Raw genomic sequence first — 15,479 nt, forward strand, 5'->3', positions numbered from 1 at the left:
CACTGACCACCAGAGGGCAGGCGCTCAACGCAGGAGCTGCCCCCTGGTGGTCAGTGTACTCCCATGGGGGGAGCATCGCCAGCCGGCAAGCACAGCAGCGGTGGCAGGAGCCTTTCCTGTCTCTGCAGCAGTGCTAAGGATGTCTGACTGACAGCTTAGGTTCGAGTGGGCCTAAGCCGTCAGCTGGACATCCCCCGAGGGCTCCTGGACTGCGAGAGGGTGCAGGCCGGGCTGAGGGACACCCTCCCCTCCCCCAGCCCCAAGTGCACGAATCTTGTGCACCGGATCTCTAGTTTCTAATAATTTAATAAGTTACTTATGTTTAAGCAGTGAATTCTGACCATGCATGCATGTCCAAGCATTTAGCAAACCTCTATTTGCATCCTAGGGGGCCTGACAGTTAAAAATTAAAATTTCAAGGACTGATGGCATCATAGTTGCCCTGGAGGAGACGTATGTCTAATGGAAGAGGTTCATAAGCATAGTTTTCATCTGACTCAAATCTGTCCATAATAATATAATTAACTGAAATAGTATCATTTTAGCATCTTGTCTCTGCAGGCCAAAAATTTTTAATTTTAGACTTTAAAAAATTATTTTCTAATTAGAAATAATTTTAGGAAGTAGATGCTGTCCATATATTTTTCAAAAATGTAATTTTCTTGCTGATCTATTAAGAGTGCAGTGTTTCAAAATGCTCTGTTAAAATGGTAACTTTAGGACTAAAGGATAATTTATGTAATGTCAGATATAGCAGCAATAATAGTAATTCAGTGATATAGTCTTTCATCATTCAATTTATGAAAAACATGTTGCCTTAACATAATTTCATAACTTGAAATCCAGATATAGAAATCTAATTAGTTGGGCTCTTAAACTATAAATTCAAAGACAGGGTAGTCTGGAAGAGCATTTAAAGGGATTAATGTCTCATGAAACAGGCATTTTTATAAGAATTCATGCAGATTTGGGTCTTACATATTTTTATTTAGAGAGTATTAGCTCCACTTATACATGGATACTTATGTGGGGAATGGGTATATGCAAGAAAGCCTGGAGCTTGAAGTAGCAAATGTGAAAATCCATGTTTATTCAGATTTCTATCACCTTGCAGCCCCATATTTTGCTGATAACCACTTAAAGCAGTTGCCACTCTCAAACATGGTAAAACAAAATACCCTTTTTAGAAGCAAGTAATTTGATAACTGATTATTTCATAATAAAAATTTGGTGCAAAGTTCCTGTGCTACATAATTATGTAAAAAATTTTTCTCTGTCAATTTGGAAATTTGTATACATTAAGCAGGTATCCTTAATATTTATACAATAAGGGTGTGTATCTTTACATAAATGTTTCCCTAATAGATGAAGATGTATAAGTTATGGAGCAAAATATTCAGCAACTTGATAAATATGGGAGCAGTATAGGGTGTCCCAAAAAATGTATGCACATTTTGAATAGTTATTAATTCCAATGGGTTAAATCTGAAAAGAAAGAAACATCAATTGAGATAGCAACTGTTAAAGTGTGTGTACATTGTTTTGGGACACCCTGTATCACTTGCAAAAATAATGCATTTTCTCTTCTGACCTTTTCCCTCTAGTTCTCAAAAATGGAATTTAGAGTTAGTTGTGATTCTTAGGACAAATTACCATTTCTTTTAAAGACAGATTTCTGAAATACATTCAATTCTTGTTGAAAAGATAATTCAGTGAATAAGATGCTGCTGGCTTCCAAAGAGAATATTCCTCTAGGCAGGACATTATTTTCCCCTGGAAGGATCAGACACAAATTGGAGATAACTAATCTGGGACAGATTCTCGAAGTCATTTGGACTACTCTTTTGGTGACATTGTTGACTTAATTCGGTAAACAAATAATTTTTAGGTCTATTTAATTGTGTTATCTCTGTCTTCAGAAAATGTTACAGGAAATTAGAGACTATGCCTGTTTCTTCTGGGGACCTGAGAAATTAAGAACATGTATTATCCTTGCTAGTAAAACATACCCTGTGGGGGAAAATTAGCCTAAAAGTTGTCCAGTAACTTGCCAAGTTTGCTTCTTTTACTTCTCTATTCTTTTAAAGTTCACTCCCAATATGTGGAATTCTACAGATTTCTAAGTAACTTTTGAAATATGCTAGCCTTTGAATGGTGTATATTTGCTCAAGCAGAGACATCTGAGCAGGGTGAAAATGAATTCTCATAGAACTAAATTGCCAAGCATATGTGATGGAACTGTAGGGAAAAAGAGCATAACTTTAATCTTCAAAGATGCTTAAAAATAGCTCCACCATTATGCACGAGGCCTGACAATTGACATTTCTCATTTTGGCAGCATTCACCTACGGCCCCCTATCAGCAACTGAACACATTCATCTTTGAGATAAATGATTAATGAACTGCCCATCATTTCCACTCCTTTCATAGCAAATGGTGGAGGCTTCAGTTGATCATATTGCAGCCATCAGCATCATTACTGAAATTGATTCTGCCACTAGAAGGTTGTGCTAGGGCAGTCTATTAGCATTTAAATAAAAGAATTAAGTTATGGCATTAAAAATAACACAAAATAATCTCCTCTGCGTCACTCCTGGTAAGGTTATGTTTTTTCTTGTCGGCCAGCATCAGAAAGCCTTATGTTGAGGAAGGAAGTATGGAAGGCATGGGAGTGAAGTTATTCTTGTTTTTCTACAACCTACTAAGATGTTCAAACTTCCCAGTCTCTTTATTAATCACTGTCATGTTAGCATGAAATGTAAATTTATGAATTTGTGCAACTTGCAAGCAGTGGTGAAAATGAAGTTGCCAAATTATTGCCTTTAGAAAAACAGTAAAAGGGTAGAGTTAGACATTTTTTGAAAGGCCAGAATTAATCCTACTGGAGAGCAGTTAGATTCTCAGTATTAGAAGATCTTGATTGACAAATGATACTCAGATATATTGAAATAAAAGTTTTTATTCAGCAAGATGTGAGAGTGAGGTAATAACATCATCATTTAGATGTCTTGGTGATATGGGCTGCATTTCTCAAGCAGATGGCAAAGAATGAGAGCCTACACAGGCCTACAAAAAAAGTGGCAGATTATAATTTTGTGAAGTGATACACCCCAGGAAAATGATGGCATTTAGAACGTCTGTTTCAGCATCTCTCCCTGCTCCTGGGATTCCATTCCGGGGGTTCTCAACATGACTGCACTTAAACTCCCTCCTCATCCACTTTTGTCTTCCAGCATGGCATGTTTTGTCCGCCCCGCTTACATTTTCTGGTACTGTTTTCTGTCTCAGCTCCCTCAGAATTTCCTGGGACCAGCTGTTTTATCTACCTCTGAAGAGACAGCCACCTGAACTACATCCTGCTGGTCACGCGATTGTTTTCTTTAGAGCTGACTGGTAATGCGATGAAATGGAGCATCCTAGGTTTTTCTCTATCCAGCTGCTTCTGCCTTGTATTTGGTTAAGATTCTTTCCAGATTCTAGTAGTGAAGTTGTTAGTGATGATATTGCCAATTTTCATCTCTTCCTGGTTTGCATATACTTTAAGCTAGAAAAGGCTGCTTTGAGGACTGCTACAGAGAACATTTTTACCCAACTATGATTGGTGTAGGTAAGTGAGACCTGTATTTTGAAAAGTGGGCAGAATATGGTTATGGTAAGAGGAAACACTGCAAGGATATGAAAAACAAACACACAAAAAAACAACAAAACACCACACATGGAAGCAAGAGCTCTACAAGTAGATCAATAACAAACTTCCTTTGTGTGTTAAAATTCTCCATTGGCAAGTAATTATTTTCAGTTATAAAAGGAGCAGGTTAGGTCAAGGTGTGCTTGATCTGGTGGGAGCACCTTCCTTACCCTGACACAGGCGCTTATCAATTACCCACTTCCCCTCAGAACCCTTTGCAGCGGAGTATTCCAGCCAGCAAAGACCAACTGGTCGACATTCAGCTGTTTGCTGACCACTGACTTGGAAAGGGACTTATGAAATATTTAACGTCACGAATTGTTAGAACTGGAAGAAAACTTCAGGTTCGTTTAGGGCAGTGGCTGTGGACTAAACTTGAATTAGATGTCCGGTTTCTTGACTGAAGTTTAGTGCTCTTCTGTTTCCTTGACAGATAAGCAGGACCAGATTAATTTTCCCTTGTTAGTACAATGTATAAAATATGACTTTTCAATGATTTTTAAAGCTAGTGTTTTATTATAAAAATAATGCAGGGTTATGCTAAAAAAAAAATCAAAAGTTAACAAAGTATATAAAATGCAAGTAAATGCCTCAGACCTTTGCTTCATTAAATCCCCTCCACCCAACTCTATGTTCTACTTCCCAAAATTCCAATCTTCACTTCCCACAGGAAACTGTCTTAAAGTCCGTATGCATCTGTCTGTCTGTCAATATTTGCCTTTCTATTTTTGCATGGTTAAGGTCATATTACATAAATTCTCCTTGATTTTTTCCCTCACCTAAAATATGTATCTTGTAGAGTTTTCCGCCTTAGCCCATATACACCTACTTTAAAAAACAAAACAAAAAACACTGAATGGTATGTTATTATATGTGTATATCCTCCCATTGATAGACATTTAGGGTATTTTTACCAACAATGCTGCAGTGAGCATCTTTGCATGTACATCTTTGGGTACTTGTGAGTAAGCATATCAGTCAGATAAATTATAAAGGGGGAATTGTGAAGTTAAAAGTTGCAGTGGTTCCCTCCTTATCCGCAGTTTTACTTTCTATGGTTTCAGTTACCCACTGTCAACCCTGATGACTTGATGATTCAGGATCACTTAGAAGCACATGGTCCTCCTCCTGACGTATCATCAGCCAATAGCAGCCTAGCGCTACGTCTCAGTGGCTGGGTCTCTTGCCTTACTTCATCTCATCATGTAGAATTTTATCATCTCTTATCCATCACAAGAGGAAGGATGAGTACAGCACATTAAGATACTTAGAAAGCGAGAGAGACTACATTCACATAGCTTTTATCACAGTATATTGTGATAATTGTTGGATTTAATATTAGTTATTGTTAATCTCTTACTGCTCATAATTTATATATTAAACTTTAGCATAGGTATGTATTGTAGGAATCTCTGTTGTAATAATCATGCATGTGTGTGGCAACCTTCTAGGGGTTACTTATATGAAAATGTATCCTGAAGTAGTTTGAATTTGGTATGCTCTGGCCACTTCTCACTAAAATGTGTGGGTTGCCTTGGCCCAGTAGCTCATTTAGTTGGAGCATCACCCTGATACACCAAGGTTGTGGGTTCGATCCCCGGTCTGGGCACATACAAGAAACAACCAATGAATGTATAAGTAAGTGGAACAACAAATCAATGTTTTGCAATCTCTCTCTCTCGCTCTCTCTCTCTCTCTTTCTCTCTCTCTCCAATCAATCAATCAATCAATAAATAAAATGTGTGGGTTAAAATGAACAGTAATACTTTCATCTGTGTGCTGAATCCAGCTAAATAGAATTACCAGTTTTCAGGTTGTAATATATTACATATAATTGTAGCATATTGTTACAATTACATATGTAGTATATTCACATTTAATATATAATACATAATATTGTATAAATTTGTACCTTTTGTTATACACTATTATTGTGCAATGTATATTGTAATATATCCAAGGCCTATCTGCATAAAACTTATTTGCTTGGGTGCATTCTTAAATATTATGGAAATTAATAAATTCATATCTTAGTAACAGTTTTCATAGCCCATAAACACTTAAATATTTGCACCTAAAATTTCCCTTCAGTGCTTTAGAAGTTTCTCCTCAATAAGTTTTTCCTGTCTATGAAATAGTTTTTTCACTTTAGCATACATCCCTTTTTCACTTTGAAGTCTGTAATCTTCATTACATAACCTGCAGGCTATATATGAGTGAGCTAACCCACTCTCCCCTCTGCTGGAAGAGGGGGTGTTTTTCCCGTGCCACCATGGAATTTGCTTTGCAACAATTATTGCTATTTGTAACCAGATTTTGTGATCACAAACCACGTGAAGCTGTGTTTAGAATCTGTTGAGAACATAGAAGGCAGTATAACTGTTTCTAAATGACATTGACTTAATGACTTTAAGTCATAAAAATTTTTAAAGTTCAAGTGCATCAATTCAAATCATTCATATCTGACATGTATTTTAGATAATTCCCTGTGTTCTGTTGCTGCAAATGGCTGCCTTTATGCATCATATTACCCAACCTCTGCAGTTTCCTAACCTCATTTCCAATGAGATAATTTATCAGATGATTTATCTCTCGATCTTATTTTTTAAATTATTAGAAGCCAAATGTCATGTACTCCAGATTGTTTAGGGAATCAGATCTGGAAGCATATGGTGCCTTATAATCCTTTCAAGCTTTGATTAAAGAATCATCAAATACATTACATAGATGTATATGTAACAAGTATCTTTTACCAATTATTGTAGATGAATTTACAAATATTTCTTTGGCCTATTTTTCCTTTAAACAAGTGCTGAAAGAATCAACTTGAGTCATAGATTAAACAGGGAAGCATTATTTTTGTGTACATTATCTTTGGTATAGTTTTTGAGTCCAATATACTGATAATGCATTTTCCCTGAATTGTTTAAAATATATTCTTAAATTTTCACCTCATATAGGTTTAGCTTGTAAAATAGAAGGGAAAGGAAGAAAAGCAACACAGAACATATTTTATTCATCTTGCAATGTTATTTGAAAGTTTTTCTTAAGAAGGGATAAAGCAGGTAAATACTAGTTCCAATTTTAGCAGATTAAGGTTCCTGTGACAATGTCAGTAATCAACTGACTGTGCCATTCTACCTCCACTGGTAACTCAAGTCTACATTTGGAAAAGTCACATTTTATGAATTTCTGATGAGAAAACGGAAAGGATAAAAGCCTTTGCAGCTGTCTTGAATTCTTCTTATTTTTTTGGAAATAAGTAGGGTAGAAATAAATATATCTCATCTTCAGTTATTTATATGACTTAATCATAACTACTGAGAGCGAAGGAAATCGTTGAGTGGGTCAATTCTAGGTCAATAGGTTCCAAAAGAAGAAGAAGTCTACAAATATCCTGGTTTGGAAGCAATGATTTCTAATTCCTTGCTCCTTCCTTGGTCTACAGAATGTTCATCTGGAAAACATTTAGTCATTTTTGAGGAGATTCCAAAATGACGTAGCCCCTGGTCCAGTCTGCCTCTCATAAAAGGTCAAATACATCACCAACTAACGGCATAACATTTCTGAGCCATATGGAAGAAATAATTGACTCAATAGGATCCTGATCACTTAAAAGAATAGAGGCATCTCTTAACGAGAAATGTTTTCTCTCATGAAGCCCAATGTTTAGCTTCTCAAAAGCTAAAGAAAAATGTAAAGTTTAAATGACATATGACAGTTTCTGATTTTCTGTAGGGTAATGCTACATTTATTTGATGCAGTATGGCTTTAAATAATTGAATATGAAGTGGAGTTGAATCAATGAAAATTAGTGTTAACATCTAAATAACATTTATTTAAAAATACATATCTATAGTAAAATAATATTAAATTATCTAGCTTTTTAATTAGTGATTATTCAGTTGAAGAATTTCTTCTTGCTCATTATCTTTAAACATTCAGGTGATATGATACTACGGTTTTTCAATGAAACCATTCATTTAAAACTACTATCTATAATAATAAAAGCATAATATGCTAATTAGACCAAACAGCCAAATGACCTTCCGGATGTCCTTCCAGATGTCCTTCCGGATAACCTTCTGGACGAAGCCAGGGCTGCGAGGGCTGAGGCAAGCAGCTGGGGCTGCTAGGGCCAAGCCCCTTGCAAAAATTTTGTGCATTGGGCCTCTAGTTATTAAATAAACCTTAACACAACATTTTATGGTGAGAGATTCTTATTTTTTTTTTTTTTTTTTTTTTGTGTGTGTGAGAGATTCTTAATGGCCAAAATAATTGGCTTAACTTTCCTTGGTTATAGTTCAAATGCCTGTGAAAAACAGTCTTTTAAAAAGAGGGGCTAATTAAGTCTCAGTGTCATCTATGGCATTACCCAGAACTATTAAGAAGCGCATATATTTTTCTTTCTCCTAACTTATACTAGTTTTTTGAGAACTGTTACAAAGTTTCATCATGAATATCACATTCTATGGAATCCACAGAGATTGTTGTTCTTTACCTGCTCACCTACAAAAATAATCATGTTGAAAGCTTTTTTTTCATATGTGAAAGCCACTATTTTCAGTCAAAATATCTAAGAACATGAGGAAATGCTACAGAATATCATGTCCTGCTGTTGATGTTCTGTAACATGTAAAGAAGAAACAGTGGCGTGCTAACAATTTCATCCTCACTGTCAAGATGAAGATATTACACTATAAACTGTTCATAGTCTACACCTCTGGTCTTAATTAGCAGCTCAAAACCCTATGCTGTAGGTCAAATGGGGTCATGAAGAACATAGTGGCTTACCTCAAACCAACATCACAATTAGAAAGTAACTTAAAACATATGCTTTATGAGTATTCTAGATTTAACATTACCTTTATAGGAAGAATAACTTGTGGTACCAGGATTATTATTTTCCTTTCAGCAACAGATCAGAATAAAATTCCATGTGAATTAAATAAGGAAGAGAACCAAATTGAAGTTTCACTAAATAGAGCCTCCAGAATCTGGTTGTTCTTAAGGTGGATTTCTTCAAAACTTAAGAGTAATTAAATGTTAAATCTGAGTTGAGACATCTGTAGACACTATGCTAAACTTCCATAGATTGTGATTTTCAGAAGCAGAGACTTTGTTTATATGTATCTCTAATAATTAGCCCAGGACCTTACACAAAATGTTTGTTGAGTGTCTTCATACATGTTAAATTAACACCTTAAAAGACATCTTGAAATTTGATAAATTTAGTAATAATACTAGTTTATCAAAGAACATACCCAATGAAGAGATGCTTTCAGTTATTTTAATGTTGTCTTTGTCAGATGAAAATAAAAATTATCATTTGAAGAACATCTCTAAAATTACTACTGAAGACAACCATTTGTAGTTCATCATCCGCCACATTAGATTCTGTGTGATATTGCTTTTAGAATATAATATTAGGGAAAGGCTTGATTGTCCTAATGAATTTAAGGCTATTAAAATTCTATGGCCTATTCTTGTTCTTTCTTTCTCCTAGCTTCCCAAGAACACGTGGAGCTAAATTTAATGTCTTATTATATTTCCTATTGAGTGTTTTTGTCAGTTGTCATCTCCTTTTTCATTTTCATAGCCTAATCCTTTTCATAAATGTGATATATGTTACGAATGACAGTGTTTTACCCTCATCCTTATTTCCAATGGTTATTTCAGCTTTCTGCATTATTGGCTACTCTTTGAAACTCTCCTTCCTTGCCTGTCATGATATTCTTTCAGTCAACAAACCTACTGAGTGCTTACTAGGTATCAGGCGCCATTGAGTTTCTCCTGGCTCAGTCACTCTCCCATTGCTGTTCTGTAAGTGTGCAGACACCCCTTTCATCCCCCAGTTCTATGATTTTCTCTCCTTCTGCTGTCTCTTGATTTGGAAATACAATACCTCCCTTGAAATGCTTGGGGCCAGACTTGCTTCTGAATTCAGAATTTTTCGATTTTAGAAAGGTCATAGATCTACCATATGTTATGTAATAGCCTCCCCTGAAGAGCCCTACCCTCTAATCAAATATATTATTTCTTCAGTGAAGCATGAGCATTTACAGTAAGTGATATAAAGACTATAAGTAGCCTCATTACATTCTTAGTCAGGTTTTGCTTCCAAATGAAGTTTTGTCCCAAATTTGGGAAAAAGCTTTTTGGTTTCAGCTTTTGAAAGTGTAGAGAAGGAATTGGTAGATCTTAAAATATTTTAGGCATGGTGTCTCTCAAATCTCTATCTGGTCCTATATTTCCAATGCCTTTTGCACATCTTCACTAAAGGGCCTATCAACTACATAAATTTGTATTGAAGTGAATTTATTGCCTCCTCACAAATTGACCTCATCCTTTGTTCTTATTCTAAGCTTCTTCTATCAATCACGGTGTCCCATGAATCCAATATAATTTACCCTGAACTCCTTGCCTCTTATTCTTTGCCACTTTACATGTTATGGTCAAACTTTCATTCCCTCTCCTCTCTGCCTTGACTGGATAGATTTTTAACTACAAGTTCTTTATAAGGACCTCTCCTTAGTGGAGAAGACTAATGAAAGAACAGGCTAGCTCAATTAGGAAACATTTGGCACAAAATTAGGGAACATTTTGCAACTATTAAAAAGGATGAGATGGCTCCATATGTCAATTGCCAAAACATATTAAAGGAGAAATACATGTTGCTGAACAATATATTGAGATGCTATAGTACAATTTATCTATGTAGAAAAAGTTCTGGAAAGCACATCTATAGCAGTGTCCCTGGGAAGACACTAGGAACTTTACTTTCTGACTTTTCTAGTGTTTAAACAAAAGAAAGCTGAAAAAAGGTTATCAGTAAGTTAAGCATGATAAGGTGTAAAGAAAGGAATGTAACATTAAGTACCTAATTCTGCTTGCCTAAGTTAGGGAAAGCTTAGATAATGTTTTCCTTTGGGCATAGAAATAGACATTCCAGTCTGAGCAAATAGCAAGTTCAGTAGCACCCAGATCCTAAAGGGTCTATAGTGGGTTCCAGGAATGGCAACTGGTGCGGGAGGGTGGTTTCAAGGGAGTAGAATTTGAGACTGAGGTGGGCATAGTTAGATTGCAGTGCCTCAAGTATTAATTAGAAATATAGACCTGACCCAGTCAGTGGAGACTCTTTGGAGGTTATTAGCTTTTTTAAAATACACTTTTCATTTTGGAGCAATTTTAGATTTACAGAGAAGTTGCCAAGAAAGTAGAGAGATCTTGTATAACCCCTCACCATTTGTCTACCTTCATGTTATCTCACATTACCATGGTGCATTTGTCAGAACTATGAAACCAACACTGGTATATTACCATTAACAAACTCCAGATTATTCAGTTCTTTTTCTGTTCAAGGAGCCTATCCAGGATCCCCCATCAGACTTTGTCATCATGTTTCCTTAGTCTTTTCTATGTGAGTTTGTTTTCATGACCTCAACAGTTTTGGGAGGTAGTGATTAGTTTGTAGAATGTCCCTCAATTTGTTTGTCTATGTTTTCTCATGATTTGACTGGTATTGAGGGTTTTGGGGAAAAAAAGAAAAAAGAAAAAAAAAGAGGTGAAGTGCCTTTCTTATCACATCATATTAGAGGGCACATGATATCCATGTCATCACTTATGTTCACCTTGATCACTGTTAAGGTAGTATTGGCCAGGTTCCTCCATTGTAAGCTTCCGAGTTTTCCTCTTCTCACACTTGTCTGGTTTTTATTTATTTTAATGATTTTTAGAGGGAGAGACACCTATACATTGATGAGAAACATTGATCAGCTGCTTCCTGCGTGTCCCCTACTAGGATCGAGCCTACATCCTGGGCATGTGCAAAAGACATATGATTCTATTTATATGAAATGTCCAGAATAGGCAAATCTATAGTGATGTGTTAGGTGTGTGTATGGGGGATGGAGGAACTGGGCTATAATAGTAAATGGTAGAGGTTTTCTTTTGGGGATCATGAAAATGCTCTAAAATTGACGGTGATGATTGTACAACTCTGTGAATATACTAAAAGCCACTGAACTGTACACTTGAAATATGTGAATTGTATGTGAATTATATCTTAATAAAATTCTTATTAGAAAGCCAAGGAACACATGGCAGGGCAACTATACTCATTCAAATTACACTCTTTCAAGCTAAAGTGACGGACCGTACAGCTATTAAATTCCAAGTTTGTGCTTGAATACCTGCCTAAAAAATAATAACACGACCAATAGTAAGTACCATTTAAATTTTTATTAATAAAACAGAAAACAAACGTCAGACAACTGCTGTGTTACTCTTTGATCTGACCATATGCCAGATAAGTGATTCTTTATGAGGAGGTAGGAAAGAACTGTCGATATACCAGTTCCATTAAAAATGGCATACTGGAATATCTAATAAAGTTAGGAAATGAAATTACAAAGAGAACAAATTAAATATTAAAAGTAACAAGAATCTATCCCTCAAATATCAGGGATCTCCTTTAACAATCTTCAATGCAGCTCATTTGCAATTGAGATCAATCATATTGCATAACCCCAAAAGGAAAAAACTGAGGGAACTCATGGATAATTTTCACAGCTTCATTGTAAACTCCAAGATCTGAAAAAAACATTTTAGCAAACATTTAATCTACAGTGAAAAGTTGTGATATCAACTACTATCTAAACATTTCTACCTCTTTCTCTTTTACCTCCCTTTTAACTGTCAACTTATTTTCCCAATCCATCTTCTAAAACTGAGATTTGGATCATCATATTTATTTAACTGTGGCTCCAAAAAATGAAAGACATGGGGGATAGGAGATCATCCATTGTATTGTTGTATTTTAGGTCTTATACATTATTTGATGGCTTTAATCCATATATTAAAACAAAACAAAAGAGATTAATATTATTTTTGTTTGGCTTAAAAAAATTATTTCCACAAATATTAAAATTTACCGAGTTTCTTACAAATACACACACTACTTAGAAGCAGGGCAAAATGTCCTCCCATTTTCGAGATCAGAAAATTCTATAGAAATTGAAAATGTAGCAGGACTGAGACTAAAGAATAAAATTTGTTTTTCTCCTAAATACATGAGACTAAATGCTTTATTTACCAAAAGGATGGTTATCTTCTTTAAACTGGACATAAGATGAGCACATAATGGTTGCCTTGGCTGTTACTCTTCCAACTACTTCCACGATTCCAGAGATTTCTTCATCAAGCTAACAACACAAAGAACAAAATACCAACTTCATGTTATCACATTTTCAGATGAGACTTAACTTGGAAAATTGTTATCTTTCATTTCATGTATCAAAATAATTAAAAATTTACCAATGCCAAAGTGAAGTGCAACCTGTTAAAAAATGTTTTGAGTACTTGCTGTCAGCATGTCACACTCCTGTTAACCTTTAGCTATAGCTCTAGGTCCAAAGATACAGCTGAACATTTAAGTTGAAGACAAAATCACTTAAAGATACTAAAACTGTCCAGCAGTTTTATAAGGAGTAATTTGTTCAAAAAGACCAATGAAAGGAACCTTCTATTACCTATTATCTTGCACAGTATATTCTGTATACATGAACCATACAGCATATGCATTTGTCTTAATAAAAGACAAAGAAAATGTAAATATAAAATATAAAGACAAATTAAGTGACAATTGAAAATACATGTAAACAAAAATAGAAAACAGGATTTAAAAAAATATCATATTCATGTTTCCTTAAGAAAAGTGATTTAAACAAAAGATTTACCTTACATGATTTTATGGTCTTTCAAAAGACCTGAGAATTCTCACCTAGCATTTAAGGGATGTATTAAAAAAATCATTGGTTAGACATGTAAAGGGAAATAGAATGTAATACAAGGACAAAAATGGACGTTTACAGTCAGGGAAGTTTTACAAGCTGATCCTTTATATACATCCACTCCAAGAACCAAAAATATCAGCAACAACCCAAAACAAGATGTAGAATTAACTCTAATATGCACAGAATTAATACTTGAACGTACAGGCTCCATCAACTCAATGGTTGCACTTTTCCCTTCTCCATCTGAAAGAATAAACATTTTTCCAGTGGGATGAATCTAAAAAAGAAATACACAATGAAAAAAATAAATCCGACATAAACAAAACCTTTAAAATCTCATTAAAATAAAAAATATTAATTTGACAAAAGATGGGTAGGTTGACCCAAACTTTTGTAATAGATACATGTGTGCAAAGCAACTGTTTTCTGACGTTTATTTGGTTCAAATTATAATCTTGTGTCACTGTATCCATTCAAACGACCCCATTATATTTCAATTTCCAGATGAACACCTTTTTTAGTACAAATATGTCCTGTATTTTTATTTGCTATATCACACAAACCTATGCTAAAAACTAAATGGAGTCCATACTATCTAAAAATGAACTCTGCTGGGACCCATGATTTAAATAGTACATATTCCATTGAGGGCATGTTTTAAAAATCAGGCATGATTTAGTAAAGAGAATCAGTTGTCAAAAGATCTGGGTTCTAGTCTTATGAGACAGCTGCAAAGTGTGCAGTCAGGTCTGTTTTGAGTACTAGCTTTGCTACTTGATGTGGCCTTGAGCATTTTTTGTTTGAATCTTTTAAATTATTTTCTTTTAATCTTTAGTAAAGTATTACATAGGTTCTGTTCTCTTTTTCCTCCATTAACCTCTTCCGTCCCCTCCTCCCCCGCCCTGTTTCAGGCCCTCACCATCCCATTATCTGTGTCCACGGGTTATGCATACATGCATACAAGGTCATTGGTTCATCTACACTACTCCTACCAAATTTCCCTACCTGTGAAGTCAGAATAACACCTATTTCAAAAAGAGGTTGTGTGGCTGAAATTACTAAGCCTTTATATAATATTCGCTTTCGTTCAGCTTTCTAACCTGGTTCACCGATTCTGGGGGCCTGTTTCGCACCAGGAGGAGGAAGGGACTGCACTCTAACAGACAGCTATGGGAGCTGCAAGGGGCAATCGAGGAATGTTTTATCGAGAAGTGATTTCAAGGAAAAACGAGGTTTGAGAAGGAGAATTGCAGAAGAGAAGAAAACAAGAAAATCAGACTAGCCGTCAAATCTGGCTAAACTAAAATATCAAGAAAGTAGATGTGGGGGTCAAGTCTACCATGTGGGGGTCAAGTCTACCATTTCTTTTACGTAAACACAAACAGAACCAGGGTGGGGGCGCTAGAACTTAGAAGGGAGCGCATTCGAAAACGCTGCTATTCCGCGCCATAAAAGAGGCGCCAAAATGGGGCTGCAATAGCTAAAAAGTGCGCAAAAATAAAGCAACCGGGGGCGCAGTGATGTCAAGGCTTTCTATCTGTCCTCCTTCACCCTCCGTTACCCGTCCTAAGGCCGCCTCCAGGGAGTTAAGGGGTCCCTTCCCCTCCCGCCACCCCACCCCCCACGCTCCACCCCCCCCCACGGACTATGACCAGGGAGCCCGGCCGGCGAGCACGCACCTTTTCCAGCCTCCCTACGAAGCAGACGGGCCGGTCGATGGACTGGGCTAGCATGCTGGCGTTGATACGCAACTTGGGCAACTCCATCACCTCCCCCATCATTGCGGACGGAGATCGGCGGCCGGCGGGAAACCAGCGGCGCAGTCTAACAGCCGCTCGCGGGCGTCTATGGGGCAGAGTTCCCGGCACCAATCGGCGGAGACCAGCCCTCTCGCTCCACCAATCAAACGCGCAGAAATCTCGGCCAGCCTCACGGTCTCAACCAAAGAGAAAGCGAAAGGAGGGACGCGAACGGAAGTGGGGGGATCTGCTGCTTAG

The 15,479-nt window shown here is 36.4% G+C and overlaps 1 protein-coding gene across 1 annotated transcript; it reads right to left on the minus strand.

Moving 5' to 3' along the window:
* Nucleotides 1-11,914: 11,914 nt before the first annotated feature.
* RPA3 (replication protein A3) lies at nucleotides 11,915-15,436 on the minus strand. Its single transcript, XM_081102276.1, has 4 exons — nucleotides 15,162-15,436; nucleotides 13,685-13,759; nucleotides 12,783-12,891; nucleotides 11,915-12,280 (listed from the first exon to the last, which is right to left on the minus strand). Exons 1-4 carry the CDS (start codon nucleotides 15,261-15,263, stop codon nucleotides 12,198-12,200), a joined length of 369 nt encoding a protein of 122 aa, XP_080958402.1. The 5' UTR covers nucleotides 15,264-15,436; the 3' UTR covers nucleotides 11,915-12,197.
* Nucleotides 15,437-15,479: the final 43 nt, after the last annotated feature.

Source organism: Myotis nattereri (assembly GCF_964212035.1).
Source record: "Myotis nattereri genome assembly, chromosome: 11".
NCBI classification, from domain to species: Eukaryota; Metazoa; Chordata; class Mammalia; order Chiroptera; family Vespertilionidae; genus Myotis; species Myotis nattereri.